Source organism: Hippocampus guttulatus, chromosome 16, assembly GCF_054856545.1.
Source record: "Hippocampus guttulatus isolate MCC_2025c chromosome 16, RoL_Hgut_1.0, whole genome shotgun sequence".
Classification (NCBI taxonomy): domain Eukaryota; kingdom Metazoa; phylum Chordata; class Actinopteri; order Syngnathiformes; family Syngnathidae; genus Hippocampus; species Hippocampus guttulatus.
Window position 1 is genome coordinate 5,640,126 of NC_141276.1, and position 18,683 is coordinate 5,658,808.

An 18,683-nucleotide genomic window follows, 5' to 3' on the forward strand; every position below is an offset into this window, starting at 1 on the left:
TAACTTGATTTTATTTCCAGTTTCCAAAAGAAAGATTAGTGTTAAAATTTTTGAATGGAAGTCTACCTGAAAATTTTCCGCCTTCTGAGCTAGTATCTGGTGTCTTTTTTGCAATTGTGTTACAGTATTGTGAAACTGCTACACAAACTGCAATGTCATTTGTGGTGATCTTAGAGCTGAAATTGTATCCTTTGGTTTTTCAATGTGCAAATAAAATGAAGCACCTGGCTGGAAACATTGCACCTGTTCACTGAGCCGGAGGACCGCTTCGACTTTATCAAACCCAAATGGCCAAATTGTGCAAATAGCACCGAAGCGGGCATCACCTCAGTCCCATGGCGAATCTCCGTTGTGGCGGTGTGGTGGTCCCTGCCGCTGTGGCATCAATCACATTCTCCGTTCAGCTGCTTTTCTCTTCCGTGATGAGGAACATGTTGTCCTGGAGGTTCGCAAAGGGGAAAGAGGGAAGGCGAGGAGAGACAGATGCACCTGTCTCGATAGCCAAACACCCTCCCTATCATCCCTCCCTTCTGAAACCTCATCACAGAGCAGGCTGGGCAGGACGCAAAGGTCTGTCTGCGGTGGGATGGAGAAGACAAAAGAGGCATTTAGAGCAGAGTGCGCTCAGGATGTCTGCGGACACACAATGGGAACATTCCTAAAACAAATATGGAGCCACAAGCTGCCCGAGCTTTTGAACCTTGGAATGTGGAAGAAGAAAGTCACGTTCACCGTGAGGTGACATTAATGAAAAAAATGCAGTAGTCCTGGTGTGGGGCGCCGGAAAAGCAAAACCTGAATTTGTGCGTTGGAATTTCAAATTGTGAAAATTCCATCATTATTTCACACTTCAACGGATCCCTCCTGCTAGAAACGGTTGCATGATGCTCTGGTAAAGACAACCCCTTGTGAGGATAAAGCGAATCGGAAAACGGATGAATGGAATTATATGGAAATATACCCTGATTCGATCGGCTTCTCTTTCAGATGGACCCCGTGCAAAAGGCGGTGATCAATCACACTTTTGGCGTCCCGCAGCCCCTCAAGAAGAAGCAAATCATCTCCTGCAACATTTGCCACCTGCGCTTTAACTCCACGGTATGGACACATTTCATTTCAGTTGCGTTTGCAGTGGGACAGCGAGAACAAATGAACATTTGACACGCAATAGCTGAACCCCCTTGCCTCAGGGAGCCACACTTGTTTGTTTTGCTGCCTCCGAGCCGTCCGCAACTGGCACTGTGGCTTCTTGTAAATATAGAAACTCTGTACGTGTGTTTTATCAGACCTTGGTTTTTGTGTTGTTTTGGCACAAGGGATTAGACAGCAGGCAGAGCCTCCGTTTATCAGCCACGAGCAGAAACAATCAGCGGGCTCAGCAGGAAGCGTTCACACACACACACACACACACACACACGGAGTGAGTCACATGTCTCAGGTCGTTTCATGCATATGCACAGAAACAAACTGGCAGACATCAGTGCTAAAATCTTCAGAAAGAGGAAGAAGGGGCAACATTTTCTGGCGTTTCAACTCCCAAATCTCCCACAGGCCCTCGAAGAAGACACTTTAGTAGTTCGATGCTGATTGCGTGTAGTTGAGGTGTGTAAAGTCTGTTGGACAGCAGTTCCGGGCCTTACAGATGCACACCGCAAATAGATGGACGTAAACAGCATAGGAAATCAATTCCGGTTGTAAATATTTACCTTATTGCAATTTCAGCGAGAACATTTTGTTGTATTCGCGCAGTGGTGAGACCAGAGAGCCGTTCCTTTTGATTGGGCCTTCATTCAAGTTACTCTCACCACACTGTGGAGCCTCGCTCTATTTATCTTTCAGGTGTAGAAAGCCATTTCTTGTTATCGCAACAATCTGCAATTATGTATCCCCTTTCCTTTCTGAAAGAACAATCAAGAGTAACCTGCTGCATACTAAAGGTGAGTTCAAGGTTGCATCGAGGCACCTTACCGAAGCATTTTCAGAATTTACGCAACCTTTTCTCCAAGTACTTCTAGGTCATCTCCAAAAGCAAAAAACAAGAATCTAAAGAAACGGATACTTACAGTACATCACGAACGGCTAGGATGACATGTTTTGTTCACTTGAGGAACCATGAGCATCATATGACGGTTGTCCAAACCTGGAGAAGTGACCTTATAAGCTTATGATTACGCCATTTAGTCCTTCCCCCACAATGCAACGCTCCTCTCAGGCTTTTTAACATACATCAACTTGCATTGCGTTTGTTTTTGCTTGAGGACATAATCAGGCTGCGGTTATTTATAGCAACAAAGAGTGGCCATCAAAATAAAAATGCACGGTGCTGGTGAAATCAAGCCAAGGTAGCACTGCTTCGTGTTTTGGCTGGAGACAATCAGAGGCAGTGTTTACAGGAGGGGGGGGGGGGGGGTGTCACCGGTTACGTGGAGACTCAGCTGGCGGCAGAATTGCTCGCATCACAGCAATGTTTGAAGCCTTTTCACAGCACATTAGTCACAGCATGCTCGGCCATGACAGCCACTTTATTTATAGGCCTCTTCATCATGCAAACCATAAGCGTTATTACATCCTACAAGCACTGCTGCTCTTGCTGCTGCTGCTGCTGATGTTTCCGTTGAAATTCCAAATTATTCAAAGGCCCATATGGGGCTCCAATTGATAATCTTTTGCATATTAACTCATGCCTTGGCTGTTGTGCCTTTCTCAAGATTTTCCTCTGGGCACACACAAAAACACTCAAAAAGACACCTAAGCAACTGAGATTGGCTCTGGTCATTTTGATGATGCTCTAAAATTTGGATGTTTGAATTCTAAACTTTTCCAACATGTCAAAATGGGGTATCACAGATTAATTGTAATTGTGTCAATGGCACTGATGGGGGTTGCACTCGTGATCTTTGCTTTACAAGAACAACACCTTGCCACTAGGTCACTGCACCCATCCGTCTGCATACTTGCGTTTTTCTGAGGTAATGCCCGACATCAGGCTGAAGGATAAACCCACGTGCGTCACTTTACGAGAGCGACACCTTACTACGTCTCAACTGCTCCTGCTCTAAGCGATCAAGATACGCTGACGTCTCCCATTACATCGCTTGAAAACAGAAATCAGCTTTTGGCTTGCACATTTTTCAAAGAGCACAAGTGAGTTAAAAGTCATATTTTTTCGATTCGACAAGATCAATGCCTTAGAGGCTCAAACAAACACAAATTCACTGAGCTCTAAATCATCCCACATGTTTAAAGGTGCAGATGGGGGTTGAACCCATGATCTTTGGTTTACGAGACCAACGCCTTACCACTTGGCCACTGCACCTTAGATTGAGATTTGTTGAAGTCTTTCCTGACATCGTCAGCTTGCAAATTGCTCCCAGTCATTCAAAGGGACAGGTAGGGGTTTAACTGATGGTCATCGGTTTACTTGACCGACATGTTACTGAGAAACCACTGCACCTGCATCAAAAAAAACTTGCTTCAATCTTGCAATTGAACCAACAAAAAAGTTGAATTGCAGGTGGTTCAAAGGTACAGATGGGGGTTGAACCCATGATCTTTGGTTTACAAGACCAACGCCTTACCACTTGGCCACTGCACCTTCGAAAGTAGGCGAGGTTTGTTGAGATTTCACGGATATCTTGACGAGACACCTTGATTTTGGAGGTCATGAGACTGATGCCTGTACAACTTGGCTTCTGCGCCTTTGACTAAAAAATGAGATTTGTTGCAGTCTGGCAGGTCATGATGAGGCTCAAACAAAAACAAAATTGAATTCCACAACACTATCAATCTGCACCCCCCCACCCCAAAAGAAAGGCAGAGATGGGGGTTGAACCCATGATTTTCGGTTTACAAGACCGACACCTTACCACTTGGCCACTGCACCTGTCGCAACCGCCTGAGGTTTGCTGAGATTTCACAGATATGCTGACAAGACACTGATTTTGGGGGAGAAATGAGCCCGGGGCTCAAACAAAAACAAAATTGAAAATAATTAGCAATCAATAAAAAAGTTACAAATAAAATAATTTTAATTATGCATGCCAATCAACAATAATTTTAGAAAATACGATAAAATAAGAATGTACAGTATATATTTTTTAAAAAACACACATTTTAAAACTTAAGGCAAAAATCCCATATGACCTTGTTTACTTGATACTGTAGTGTGTTTATTCCCACAATGCACTGGTCCTCATGGCGGGGGGGGGGGGGGGGTTCAGCTTCCACATAGTAATTAGTAAGTAATTTCTTATTGATTTCTTCTGATTGGACTCTGCTTTGCTCTCCGATTAAGCTGTGAGCAGTCAAAGTGTTATTCTGTGTGTGTGTGTTGGGTGTGTGGCATGACAATTTGTGAGAGTCTGGCATTGAGAGGCGGCCCTCTCACTGTGCACATTGATAGGCGATAGATGTGTGCTCTTGTTGCGTATTTCACATACAATTATACCTCTGGCCTCCCGGCGTGCCCGCCGCCGTTATCAGGCGGGAACAGACCGCCGCTCACAATGCACATTCTGGCCCACACGTCCAGGCCTCTTTCTTTTTATTTTTTTCCCCCGCAAAGATATTACATCGATTAAAATTCTCTTGTCTGACTTGCCGTTTTTCTCTCTTCCTCTCTCTGGCTGTGCTGCAGAACCAGGCGGAGGCTCACTACAAAGGCCACAAGCACACACGCAAGCTGAAAGCCATCGAAGCACAGAAGAACAGGCAGCGGCGGGCTGGCGAGGCGTCGTCTGGCGGGAGGGAGCGGGATAGAAAGCGGGACAGGACTAAGATGTCGGAAGTTGTGGCGCCGTCCCCTGTCGTGGACCCCAGCTCAGAGGAGGGAACAAGTATGTAAGAAGCGTCTGGAGTGAGGGAGACGTATGTACACACATACACATGCTCGATACGAGTGAGAGATCCTGCAACTTTTTGAATTTCTAAGATGTCATTACACTCATCAACAATCACTGCCTTATTTTTAGCTTCTACTCAAAAGCTGTGCTGATCCCAAAATCCAAAGCCAGCAACACCTCCATCTCCAGGGATCTGTTTGTCATTACAGTGGATTACAAAACAAAATTTCACACACAAGCAAGACGAGACCCTCTTCCATGCCTACTTGCTAAAAAAAAAAACTGTTCTAGACAAAAATATATGTCAGTGGCTGTAAATAATTGGTGTTACAGTTGAGGAATATTAATATCCACGGCACTGCGTTAATCAATAGTTTGAACAGTTGACCTTCCCCCACATATTCACTGTTCCATATTTATGGATTTACATATTTACAGATTTTTTTCCCCCCAAAATTGTCAGTTTTAAAACATTTTTGTTCATGGAAAATATTTATCAGCATTTATTTTTATTTTGGGGGTTAGCAAAACAAAAAAACATACATAGAAATACCCCACGATGCATTTTGTTCATGGAAAATATTTATCAGCATTTATTTTTATTTTGGGGGTTAGCAAAAAAAATAAAAAAAATACCCCACAATGCATTTCAATGGCCATCAATTATTCACAGACACTTTAATATTTCAAACTCATCTCACAAATGTTACCCTTAAAAACTAGTCTGGCCTGAATGAATTGCTCTGCTGGTTCTCTCCGATCAAGTGGGAACATCAGAGAGGAAATGATATGAAGGTAAAAGAGCAGACAGAAGTCTCCTTAAGGAAGGACAAGGTGAACAAGATAACGCTGAAGTTAATATTTTGGGCGCACTGGGAAAAACAAATGAAGGCTGAATTAAAAGATGCCGATGATAGAGTAGCAAAGCGCCAGAGAGGAAGTCGATAAGCTGCTCGTTATGCTCTTATGAAGACGATAATTGCGTGATTGGCCCGATGTGAAATTGAAATGCGGCCGCGCGAGCCACTGCCAGGCAGCCATCGCCATTTTGCCAGCCTGTAATGAACACCAGGAGCCAATAACACACCTGCTCCTCTCAACCGCTCCAATTCACGGACATCATCGGCCGCCTCATCATCCAAGTGACGTTACCTGCTAATTGCTGACAGACTGAGCTTTTTTCGCATTTGGACGCTGTGTCCACATGAATCACTTCATTTCTCTTTGCAGTTAAATGTTGGCAGGCAAAAACCTCCTCCGGTGTTGCTGTTTTTCAGCTCGTCTGTCACAGCAATTTCAAAGGAAATTAGCTGTTGAATTCTCACAAATTTGAAAAAAAAAAAAACAGGCACTGCCGAGATTGTGGCCAAAATTAAAATTATTTTTATGAAAACACACATTTATCTTGTGAAATATAAAACACATGTCGAAATGTTTTATAAGAGTAAATACTTTGGGGAAAATATATATTTTTAGGTGAGGATGATTTGACTCGGTCTCAGGCCGGATTTAATGTTGCTTGTCACGGGTCGAATGAACCAGTCATCAAAGTCTCAAATCTATTGATGGAGACTGACATGCGCTCGTGCGATTCAAATCTTCATGTCACCTTTCAAGAGGAGACATCAAAAACGACAAAGTGTTGGCAGGCGAGTGAGCGTCGGCCGGGGGGAGGGCGTGAAGGAGGCGTCCCCCTCCCCGAGACGGCCATGATGACAAGCATCAATCACAGTCATCTTCGATTGACTCGTGGCGGGAAGTCCGCGCTAATGATGATTTCATCGTAAGCCGCTCGTCAACTCCTCGGATCACTAACTCTCGTGTACGTAATGATGCTCGACATGAGCCGGATCAATCCGCCGTGTTTTAACTATAAAACTGTGTTTCTTTTAATTGAACTGTTCGAGTGTGGATTCATTGTTGTGTCGGTTTTGAGAACAAAAGCAACGGAGCCCGTGCAACATTGATCCGAAGATCCATAAACGAGTGGCGAGCGGTCACATTCCTCCGAGTCGCCGCCGGCGCTTGCCAATGGTCCGCTCTTGGCGCTGACAGTTTGCCAATCTGGCCGCCGTGTATGCGACCCATCGCCAAGCCATGGGGACACGCTGGCACTTATAAAAGATTCTGTTTATTTAGCAGCATCAACACTTCCCACGGATTTTTCACTTGGGACTGAGCATATCTGTTACCGTTCATTGATACCAAGTTTCATCAGTCTGGAGACTGTCAGTCACGTAACTCCCACAATGGAGAGTAAAACAGTCCTCTGCATCCTTAACGAGATTTAAGATTTGAGTTGAAAGGACATCTGCCAAACCGCAGAGGTGCTTTTACCTTCTCGCAGCGTCAGAGTACATCACGCCATTAATACTTTGTTGGGGGACTTTGTTGGCAGCCCACACCATCATCCTATGAAGCACTTAAGATCAGTTTTTGGGCGCAATGATTTCCAATCAGAGCGCCATCAAGTCACTTAGTCTCAACCGTTCCAAATCTTGGTCAGGAATCGACTTAAGACTGTTTGACACAACTCGATAATCGTTCGTCAGTCAATCCAAGAAATCTAGTCATCTCGAGTCCAGATATATTTCAAAATGTTTCCAATTTAGAAATGCCTTTTCTTCTTCATCCAATACCGGAAAACTTTACAACTTTCTCTGAGAAATTAAGTTCCTTAAGAACTTAAGAGTCCCTCTTGCTTGATCCGTGGATCGCTATCGCTACTACTCAGGAGGCTTGCGATCCCACAGAGAAGCTTGAGTCCTCCCTCTCCCTCAACTCTCATTATGTTGTAATCTCGCTCCTCTGTAGGTTCATTTTCTGTGGCGGTTACACCGCTTATCTCCAGTGATGAATTTACTCAGGGTTAGAGAAGGGAAAAATCAATGGCGGGAAAGGAGAAAGAGCAACAAATGAAATGAACCTATTCGGTAGAAGTCAGACTCTTTCGTGCTGGGTGAAGTGTGCAAGGCCCCAGGGGGGGGGGGGGGGATCAAGGAGAGATGTGTAATGGAACTCCGGTGACATATCAGCCAGGGATACAATTGATTATGTTCTATACCGACACTCAGAGTGGACTGCTGGAATATAGACGTTCGGACCCTTGAACTCTGTGCTCCCGCTGCCACTTTCACTGACGTACTTGAACTTTGGTGGGCATATCAATTATGAGTTGAGCTATAAAAAAAAAGTCTCAAGGCCCCATGCCCAAAATGAGACAGAAAGTCTTCCATTTTAGTTTGACAAGGCCATTTTCCGTTGCCCATTCTCAGCCATCCTTCAAAGACTTTTCTTGTCCAAGAGGTGTACAGTTCTTCATAAATTTTAACAATTTCTACTCATCCAAATGCTAAATTGTGATTTTTTTTTGTCATCATAGCGGAGTTTGATAAGTTGTTGTTGGATTATTATTATTTTATTTTATTTTTTTATGTCAAACTTAAGTTTCGTCAATGCTAATGCTCCATTTCTTGATATGTTCCTGCAGGTCTTCATTCGGACCTGGAACCATCATCCCTGGACATCAAAATTGCTGAGAGTCCCAGGAGCACGGCCATGCTGACGCCTGTGTCGGATGTGTCGGCCGGTGAGCTGGCGGCGCTCTCCCCGCTGCAGGTCTCGCCATCCTCGCAGCTCTCCGAGGGGGCTTCCGACTCCGGTGGCCCAGAGGCAACGGATGCCGCCGACGCTGCCGAGGCCGTCTTGAGCGGCCGGGCGGACACATCCAGCGCCGATGGAGAGGCACAGACAGACGAGGATGGCAAGAAGAGCAAAGCGCACCTCCACTGTGCCGTCTGCAAAGTGACGATGAACTCCAGCTCACAGCTGGAAGCCCACAACAGCGGTACGGACTTGAAATCATGATAGTAAAATTTTCTCTGCCGTTATTGTCGTTGAAGCGATCTGTTTGTGTCCATGTTTCGCCCGTCAGGTACGAAGCACAAGTTGATGCTGGAGGGTCAGACCGTACTGCCCCGTCGGCGCGGCAGGATGGCGGCGGCCCGCGCCAGCTATAAGAGCAAGAGGCTGGCTAACAAAGGCAGCCTGAGCGTGTCCAACAAGAGCTTCCAATGCGAACTGTGCGAGATCTTTGTCAACTCTGAGACGCAACTCACCCAGGTGAGACACTAACGCATTAGCCCAAGCGAGATTAACATGTGAGTCTCCAACATAAGTGTTCTCAGCGCGGGATGTGAAAAGTTGTCATCACGTGTCGACATACTGGAAGCTAAAAAAAATAGATTGAGTTCCTGTAGCACTGCTAAATCCCAACAGAGGTTTGAAACCCAAACTCCATTTTGAAACCCTAGGCTTTGTTTGGAACCTGAAAGCAGGCTTGAAAGCTCTAATTTGAATCTTGAAAGCCTACTGATGAAATCCCAATCTTGCTTTGAAACTCTAATCCAGGTTTTAACCCAAATTTGAAACCCTAGCCCTAAGTTGAACCTCATTTTGAAATGCTAAATCTTGTTCGAAAGCCTAATTTGAAACCCGAACCACTGAAATAATAAAGGACTCGGGCAAACGTGTCTGCTTCTGTACAAACTGTGGCCTATAATTAGCTCACCTCTGGACCCTTCATCATCATCATCATCATCAACATCATCATGACGATGATGCCTCAGGCAGAATAATGACAACACAACAGTGTGTCCTATTTGTTTGTAAAGCAATTTGTAGCGCCATGTGACACGCCGGGACACACGTGTGATGTGTGCACTTCGACTAAATGAGACCAGCCGGCACCTTCATTTCCACCGCCGCATTCGCGCCTTTCATTTAATGCAAGCATGCTGGAAATGTCGCTTCTTCAATTCATATGTCAACACGGTGACTGAGTTGTGCATGTGTATCATACAGAGGAATATATTGAAAATATTACCAATAAAAAGTCATTAAAATAGCAAATATAATATACCGTTGCGCAATATTGTCAAACAGTGTTGAGCTTCCTACTGGAAGAAATTGAAGAAGGTGATGTTAGGGGAACAGATGCTGATGATCGTTTGTTTGTTTTGTTTTTGTGCGGGGTTTTTTTCTCAGCACATGAACAGCAGACGGCACAAGGATCGAATGGCAGGAAAACCACCCAAGCCCAAATTTACCCCACACAGCAAGAGCCAGCAGACCAGTTTAGCGGTGAGCATCACGGACCCTGCGTGCGTGCGTGCGTGTGTGTGTGATTACAAAAGCAGGTATACACATTTAAAATGATTTAAGGAAGGAGGGAATACGGAATAAAAGAAGGATACAAGTGTACGAATTGTAGCCCCCTGTACTGACCCGAGTGCCCCCACAGAGCATGCGATGGAGCGGCTGTGCAGGCACGGCTGTGTCGGCCATGAAGAAAGCTTTGGGCCACTACAGCCTCACCTCGCTCTCCTCGCAGGTCAGTTGGCCGGGGGCTCCCTTGGGATCCACAACAGGAAACTGAAAAGCTCACTTTTTCTTTTTCTTTTTTTTTTTTTGTCAATACCGTTCCTGCATGGAAAATGCAAGAAGCTAGAAAATAATGCGGGCAAATATGGTAGTTTAAAACCTTTAAACGACTGATATTTTAACAGCATCTAATCCCAGACAGAATTGTTAAAATTCTGTGAAAAATGATTAATACTGCAGCTTCGATGGATGAATGGACTTTAATGCCTCCTGGTGATCCAGAAGAAGCACCGCATTTTAACATTTGGACATTTAACTTTTCCCAAGTGCAATGATGAGAGGTGTTTGCTATTAGCTGACAGGCTTCGAAGTACTGTCATCATAGAGACAAACGGCCCCGTTTTTATCCATCGTGAGCTAAACACCATGTCAGGAAAACAAGCATGCCATCCATTGAATGACACCTTTGTGCCTTCAACAATGACAGCATTGACTTGAAGAGGCCATTCGTGTTTGGACTGAATGAAGATAACATACATGCATGCGGTATGTGAGTGGATGTTTGAACACTTCCTCTGATGATGAGTGTCAATGCATTGAACACTCAGATTACGTGTGTGTGTGTGTGTGTGTGTGTGTGTGTGTGTGTGTGTGTGTGTGTGTGTGTGTGTGTGTGTGTGCGTGTCTCATGAAGCATCAATGGACATCTTTATCTGGTCAGCACTCAGGAGTATTAAGGACACCAAAAAGAACAAACAAGTCTTATTTTTGAATTGTATCTAGACAGAGAGACGGACAGAATTCTTTTGAGTGTGTCCCTCGTGGGTTGTTGAGCGGTTGAGTGGGGGCCGCATGTTTACCGAGTACAACATGTCCTCTGTGTATTGCCCTCGTGTCTTCTCCAGACCAAACTGGCCTTGCAGAAGCAGCTGACCAAGAGCTTGACCACGGGCTTCCTGCCCAGCCCCCTTGCACCGCCCACCCTGTGCGCGGTGGCCGCCAACCCGCTGGCGCTGCGCCACCCGATGGGCGCCGCCTCCGCTGCCTTCATACAGACGCCCTTCCTTGGGCCTGCGCTTTTCCGGCCCGTCCTGGGGCCTCTGCGGCCTGCACACGCGCCCATTATCTTCTCCCCGTACTAATGCCCCCCCCTCCTTGGTGTCCCCTCTATCTGTGTGACCAAACTATGCAGTCAGCCTGTCTTAAGGAAGAGTGGCGATCCCCCCCCCATCGCGCCTTCTTCCTGTTCCAGTGGTCACCGGTGAGGGAGCGAGGGCCACATTGATAGCCATTAAATGGGATGAAGGGGGGCTTTACGGCTGTTACCGTGTCATTTTGTAGACGAGTCTAGCTGTACGTTTAAGATAAGTTCCCTTTACTTGAGCGCTTTTCAAAGCGTGAGACCGAGAAACTCGGCAGCTTGACAAATACAAAGCAAATGTTAGTCCAATATGGACACATGTATTTGAGAGGTGAGAACTTCGAAGAAGGTGAGACAGTTAATACGAAAAATAAAGATTTTTTTTTATGCTAAGCTAACTTCAGCAACACCATCAACACTGTGAGTCACAAGAACTCAAAGTCGACGGAGTCTGAGCTTGAAAATATGTGCTATGCTAACTTTAGCTTTGTCTGGAGACAAAAGTACTCGTGAGGCAAACAATGTCAAAAAAAGGAGAAGCTGAATAGGCGAAGAAGAAATTTTTTTTTTTTACTTTTTGAGAAAGTATCTGAGGTAATAGGTTGAGAAAAACCAAGAAATTTGATTTCGCTTCGACATCCTAAGCTAACTTCAGCTACAGCTGTGTGGAAAAAGTATTGGTGAGGCAGAAGACTTAAAGGTGGGGTGGCAGCTTGAGAGAAAATAAGTATATAAATGAAAGTATAGACTTTATTTCAAATACACTAAATTAACTTTAGCTTTAACTATATGGACAAAAGAATCGGAGTGTATATATACACACACACACACATGCACAGCTACAGCTATATCAGCAAATTTGTGAGGCAAAGCACTTTTTTATGCTAAGCACACTCTGACATTGGCAAAACGTCTCATTTTTTAGCTCTGACGTCAGTCTATGGTTTTGTTTTGTTTTCCCCTTGGAGGAGATTCACTATCCCACGCTTTGAAAAGCGCTGCCTCACCTGATGCCCTTTAAAAAAAAAAAAAAAAAAATGTTTAACCAAGACATTCACGGGTCCACATGGTGTGATCCCTTCGTGTCCTTTCGGCACCACCCGAACCGCCGGATTACTTCACCTATTGAAAAATGGACCACCGCTGAAGAGGAGGAGGAGGGCTTGATCGACAGCCGCTGCATGGCGTGTGGGAGGGAACCCAAAAAACAAAAAGCACAGTGTAACCATGGCAACCACCCCAAAAAAAGCACCTTAAATCTGATTTGTATATACACACAAAAAAAAACTAATCAGGTGATCACAAGGTTGACATTTAAAAGCAATAGCAACCAGTTTCCTCACGCCATGCACACCTGTCCATCTTTCACAATGTGGCAACTCCTCCTCTCGATGACGTACTGGAGCACATCCTATGCATTTTTCTCTCATTGTGCAATATGTATAGTTGTGTGTGTGTGTGTGTGTGCGTGTGTGTGTGTGTGTGTGTGTGTGTGAGATCTGTCGTGACAAAGCCAGTCTCCGCCATCTCCCGCCTCTCCGTTCACAAAAGCAGCCGGCCTCACTCTGTCTTGGAGAGGTTCAGTGAAGAAACAAATCCCATAGAGGACATATAGAGCTTTTATCAGAGTTAATATTGTTATGTGTACCATAGAAAATTAGATCATGTTATTGTTTATTATTGTTTTCTGTTGTTGTTTTTTTTTTTTTTAAGTACAAGGCCTTTTTTAATATGGAAAAACAAGGAAAAAAAAGATCCAAAAGTGTCCCAGGCCTTCTCAGGGGTGACCGGGTTGCGACCAATCCATCCACATTCAGGGTATCACTCGACCCATCGTCACGGCGACGACAAGCGGGACATGATGCGTAGAGAGCTTGTACCCGGTGGATTTTGGGGAAATAAAAAAGCTTTTAGAACTTCTTAAAAGCTCATCCTGGATTTTTGTGTGCGTGTGTCAGTTGTTGTGTGGGGAAAATCTGAAATCATACTTTAGGCCACAGAACAACAGTGACTTTTTTTGGGTGGTGCCTTCAGGGACAGCCTGATATCAGCTTTCCTCATAAAACAACCAGTTGTTTGGCATGTCTTAGGATATTTCATGTGTCTTTCCGTCCAGCTATCTTGCTGCTTTCAGGAAGAGTCAAAAATCTTAGTGTTATGAAACAATTGCCGATATAATTAAGTTCTGCCCTCAGGGACAGGAGGAAATCACACATTTCTCCATTTAACAACTGACTGACTATTTCTAATGTCCTTAAATATTTAGCCTAACTATATATCTGACTAAGTCTCCTGTTTCCTTCAGTGAGTGTCTGAAATCAGCGACAGAAACAGATTTCAGACTGTCCCTGAAGGCAACACATTGATAGACAGACCAAACAGTTAAGGGAATATTAAATAATCGCTTTGGGGTTATATGATTATATTTCATGCTTTGCAGGGAAACTACTTGATTTCAGATTGTCCCTGAAGGCAACACCTGAATTCAATTAAATGTATAATCATTTAACAATAGTTTGTCTGTTTTGGGTTTGATATGATTCCAAATTGTCCCTGGGGCAACACTCAGTCCCAAGTGCGTGTGCGTGCGTGAGCGTGTGCGCGTGCTCGGGCATGCGTGTGACATGTGCATGTGCCTGTGTGCAGCCCTCAAGCAAGGGCCAACACTGAGGACAGCTTGATGCCCTTGCCAGGCCGTATGGATCAATCATGTTATCTTCTTCCTTATCTTAACCGCTTCTACAAGAAATTATCAGGCACACATGGAACACCAGCAAAAGGAGTATACCATGTGCATCCCACATTCTCCATCTGTAACGGCTCTGATACTAATATTTTTATTTCGCAACTGTGGTTTTCACACAAAACACAATGAAGCTAACAGATATTTAGATGATGTCAGCAGAACAATAGAACTGTCTTTTTGATATGATGTGTAGGCTATGGCTCGCCCCCACTGCTCCGGCACTGTGTGATTCTACAACAATCTTATTTTTTGAAGGTCAGCGGGGGGGGATTCTTTGGAAGAGGTAATTATTGGCTGCTACAGAACAAAAAAAAAAGTTTAGTTAGCCGTTTGCTTGGAACCAGTTTCTCGGTAATTGTTATTTCTGGGCCTTCGTTTCCATAATGTCATTTTTGTGGCACCACTGTATTTTGTTAAATTTTAATATTTCTTTTTACATTTGTTCCTAAAACCAGCAACATTGAAACTCAAAAATAGATGTGATTTCATTGTATGAATATACAGTAAGTAAAACACAAAGTGTGAAATATATACCTGTATATATTTTTTTAATGTACTGTATATGACAGAAATGGGACATAGGAGATGAAATCACCCTCTTTGGGAGTGGGAGGTGGGGAGGTAGGTTGACTGCGCAGCGTGTAATAATATAACGCTTCATAAATGTTCCACTTGAGGTTTTCTCCTCATCTCACATTATTAACCTTTGCAGGCGGTGAGCGCGACTGCGGAACGAGAGCGTCATTTCTCACTCCGTTAACATCTGTGACCTTGTGCCATGCTCTCAACGTCCCCGAAGGCCCTAAAACGCCTCCCGGGTACTATCATTCCTATTTGCTTTTGACGGGTATTGTGTTTAAATTGCTTGTGTTCGTCTATCAATCTATTTAAAATTGTGAGCTGAATGCCTGATAAAATCCTCACCTCAAGTCGAGGTTATGGTCGTGAATAAATGGTATTTCCCCCCGTGAATTTGAGCAAGTTCCCCAACACTGTAAATTCCGTGTTGGACTTTAAAGTTTCTTCACAAAAGAAGCGACTACTGTAGCTTGACGATGTACTGAGAACTAATGCTGGAGCGCCCTCTGCTGGCTAGATTAGACAACAACACGTTGACGAGCAACTTGATAGGGCTTGTCTGCTGTTGCCTTCAGGTACAGTCTGATCTGACTTCTTCGCACAACAGTGCGACTTCATGCCCTTAGTTACTGTCGACCGTATTCGTTTACAGTTGTTTATATGGTTACAGTATACAGGACACGTTTATGTAATGAAGATGGCTGCTGCCTTCATGGACAGTCTGAAATTACACATTATTTTGCACAACAACCGAGCGACCATTACAAATTTCCTCAAACATAAGTACTACATTGCATATTTATCCATTCAACGAATGAAACCGATGTTGCGTTGCTGAAATCAAACCAGCTTGCTGTGAAATGAAGACGAGTGTTTCCTTCAGTGACTGTGAACATTTTTGATACATTATTTTCTGCACAAAGCAACGGGGATTTGAAACTTTTGCCTCTATTTATGGAACAGCATGATTGCACATTGTCCCTGAAGACAACATCCATATTATTTTTGCAAATCTAAAATTTGATGTGTGAGGAATGCTATTTTACACTGTCCCTGAAGAGAACACCTGGTTATCCGATCTATGGTAATTGAACAAATGAATGCGTTAAGGGACAGTGTGACATAAATATTAGGTACGAGGACAATAATCCACGCTTTAGGCACAAATACTTCATTTGTTTATTGAAAATGCAAATAATTCAATTTAAAGGGATAATAATGTACTCAATTTTGAAGAAAAGTAGTGTAACAAATCTCCCCGATGACAGGTGATGCATTTACCGGACCATCAACGTATGTTACACATACGTACAACGCATGTGACAATGAAGTTATATTCAATTCAATTCAATCAACAGCATGTGTGCTAAGATGGCTCTGAAATGTAGGATGGTCGTCAAAGTGACATTACTGACAGTCTGAACCCTAACATAAACATCGCAATGTGAAAAACTATTTGTGATAACATCATCATTATTGCATCCAAATTACAGTAAAGAAATCATCTATATTACACAAATATGAACTACAACAGCCAGCGTGTAACTGTGTCACATTCACCTTCTGGAACAGTTCATGGTCAATATTTGTTAAATAGCACAGACAAAAAGAAAATATACTTTTCAGAAATGCTGATTAATAAATGTACTGTATTTCAGTGTGTAGATGTGTTTTAATGGTCGAAGTGTTGGCAGGAGCAAGTATTAAGTGGGTGTAGCCTTGCACCGGAGTTTTCATTTTGCACTTGCGTGCTTGACTGTTTGTCCCGTTCCAAAAAAATGTCCAAATGCACACAGGAAGAAAAAATAAGTTGCCTATTTCACTCGAGCGTTACTTGTAGTTTGCCTTTAATTCAGATTTTGCCCCCAAATAGCACAACTGACTCTGGACGCCCAAGGCAGATTAGATTGACATGGCAACACGCGGCTGACATTTGATTGGACGGAAAATAAATATCCATACACATGTATGTAAAGCAGTGTGGCCAAGAGATATGCTAATAAATGAAGACACTGAACATTCGGCAAGCCTCCTCGCTGCCCATCTTTAAAACCCGCCTCAAAACTCACTTGTATTCTTTGGCATTTGACTCAGATTTGTTCTTGGTTTTGCTGTTCGGTGCTTTCTACCGTCTTTGTTGCTTTACTGTTGTATATGTTAGTTGCTCCATGTACAGCACTTTGTATGCAGCGATGGCTGTTTGAAAATGCTCTATAAATACAGTTGAGTTGAGTTGAGAAGAGCATAGACTGTTGGGAATAAATTAACGCAGTCTCACGTAACAAGCAGAGAAGGCGTATCGCGTACTTACCACCCACCACAAGTACTTACATGAAAGCACAATTATCTGAAACATTTAATGTAGGTGTAAAAAAAACAAAAAAAAAGGAAGAAGGATACCCCCTACCCGCCCCCCGATTCTGTACATGCCGTTTTAGCCCATCAGTCCTTTAGCCGTCCGTGGGCCCGCTACCCTTGTTCTTGTTGCGGCTGAGCGGGAAGGTCGACTTGCTCTGCGGCTGCGTCATTTTACTGGCCAGGTACACGAAGGGCTCGATGAGCGTACGGCGGTCGGCCACCGACAGCTCCCATAGGCGTACCTTCTCGTTCTTGGCCCAGTTCTGCGCCATGTTGGCGTCCACGCGTCGCTCCTCCTGCTTGTCCAGCTTGTTGCCCAGGACCACGATGGTCACCTACGTAGCCGACACAGCGTTTTTCAGCCTACTTTGTGCACTTACAGTGTGTCTAACATATACTTTTAAGAGTTACGATACAATTCTTGGTTCATAGAAGATGACTAGACAAACATACACGGTGATACAAAAAGTGAAAATGTACCTCCTTCTTATCTCTGTGCCGGTCAATGTCCTTTTTGAGGGCCTCCATGCGCTTGAAGGATTCCTTGCTGTCGATGCTGTAGACAAGCACAAAGCCGTCGGCGAAACTGTAGTAGTGGCGAGGGAACTCCATGCCGTCGCGCAGCCCCCGGGTGTCGTAGAAGCGCACCTGCTCACGGGTGCCCCGGTCGGTCTCGATGGAGCCGATGTAGATGTCCTCCAGAGTCTCCATCGGATCTGAGCCTGACAGAAGATGAGTGAGACCACGCAAAGTACAGAGTGGGAAGACACATTTGCATCTTCATTTATCCTTTTTAAACAGTGTTTCGGGGTCATAGATGTGCAGGAGCTTATCCCAGCAGATTTGGAGCAAGAGATGGGGTACACCTTTAAATGGCTGTCAGCCAATTGCACGGCGCAAGTATAGCCTTCTCGTTCTATTAAGCTTAGTTCTAGATAATAGCCCCACTTCTGAAATGATGTCTACGCCCCTGGCCGTTAGCTATACGTTGCTCAGCCCTAGCATAAACACACGAAAAGGCCCAGAATTCATCTCTTGATTGAAAAGTGATTGCTCGTCAAGCAAGCCACAGATGGGCTTGTCGTAAAGTGATAACGAGTAGGTACCTGTGACATGATTGGCGTATAGTAGCTGCTCCAACACGGCCGTTTTACCAACTGCAGCCTGGCCGCAGACCACCACTTTGCAGCTTTTGCCCATGACGACGCTCCCCTCTCTGCTCTCGGACAAAAAAAAAATCAGATTGACACGACGGATCTTCGGCGTTTGCTCGCTCGATAACCTCCTCTATGAAACAATAAACTAGCTTAGCGTTAGCTCCCACAAAGCACCAGTAACATAGCGAATCGCTAATGTCTCGAAATTAATAGCTCATAATAAAGCGCCTCTTTGAAAGTAAACACGCCAATGTGTGCAAATTGAGATCAAACATATAACATAAAATATGAAATATCTGAACGCGGAGAGGTGTGTTGACGATTACCTCGGAGTCCGGAAGTGAGAGTTGTAGTGACGTAGCGTTGCGAGCGTGCCAGCCGTATGTATGAACTAGACAATCAAAAAAAATATTAAAGAAATATAATAAATTCATTTTTTTCACGTATAAGCATAAAACACAAACAACGTCTCTCCTAAA

The 18,683-nt window shown here is 44.2% G+C and overlaps 2 protein-coding genes and 2 non-coding genes across 6 annotated transcripts in view; 1 reads left to right on the forward strand and 3 right to left on the reverse strand.

Moving 5' to 3' along the window:
- Window positions 1–13,290, forward strand: part of znf385c (zinc finger protein 385C) — a 67,830-nt gene extending 54,540 nt beyond the window's left edge. For all 3 annotated transcript variants that reach the window (XM_086132349.1, XM_086132348.1, XM_086132350.1), the window contains 7 exons: window positions 988–1,098; window positions 4,637–4,835; window positions 8,332–8,688; window positions 8,776–8,963; window positions 9,888–9,983; window positions 10,144–10,233; window positions 11,129–13,290. In XM_086132349.1, the coding sequence (XP_085988475.1) occupies window positions 988–1,098; window positions 4,637–4,835; window positions 8,332–8,688; window positions 8,776–8,963; window positions 9,888–9,983; window positions 10,144–10,233; window positions 11,129–11,365 (1,278 nt within the window). In that variant the 3' untranslated portion in view covers window positions 11,366–13,290. The remainder of the gene's footprint in view (window positions 1–987; window positions 1,099–4,636; window positions 4,836–8,331; window positions 8,689–8,775; window positions 8,964–9,887; window positions 9,984–10,143; window positions 10,234–11,128) is intronic.
- On the reverse strand, window positions 3,245–3,316 carry trnat-cgu (transfer RNA threonine (anticodon CGU)). Its single transcript has one exon. It is a non-coding gene; the product is annotated as a tRNA-Thr (tRNA).
- trnat-ugu (transfer RNA threonine (anticodon UGU)) lies at window positions 3,524–3,595 on the reverse strand. Its single transcript has one exon. It is a non-coding gene; the product is annotated as a tRNA-Thr (tRNA).
- Window positions 13,291–15,850: 2,560 nt separating the features above from the next.
- On the reverse strand, window positions 15,851–18,669 carry nkiras2 (NFKB inhibitor interacting Ras-like 2). The gene is made up of 4 exons (XM_086132352.1): window positions 18,531–18,669; window positions 18,154–18,263; window positions 17,528–17,769; window positions 15,851–17,382 (listed from the first exon to the last, which is right to left on the reverse strand). Exons 2-4 carry the CDS (start codon window positions 18,245–18,247, stop codon window positions 17,140–17,142), a joined length of 579 nt encoding a protein of 192 aa, XP_085988478.1. The 5' UTR covers window positions 18,248–18,263; window positions 18,531–18,669; the 3' UTR covers window positions 15,851–17,139.
- Between the last annotated feature and the right edge of the window lie 14 nt (window positions 18,670–18,683).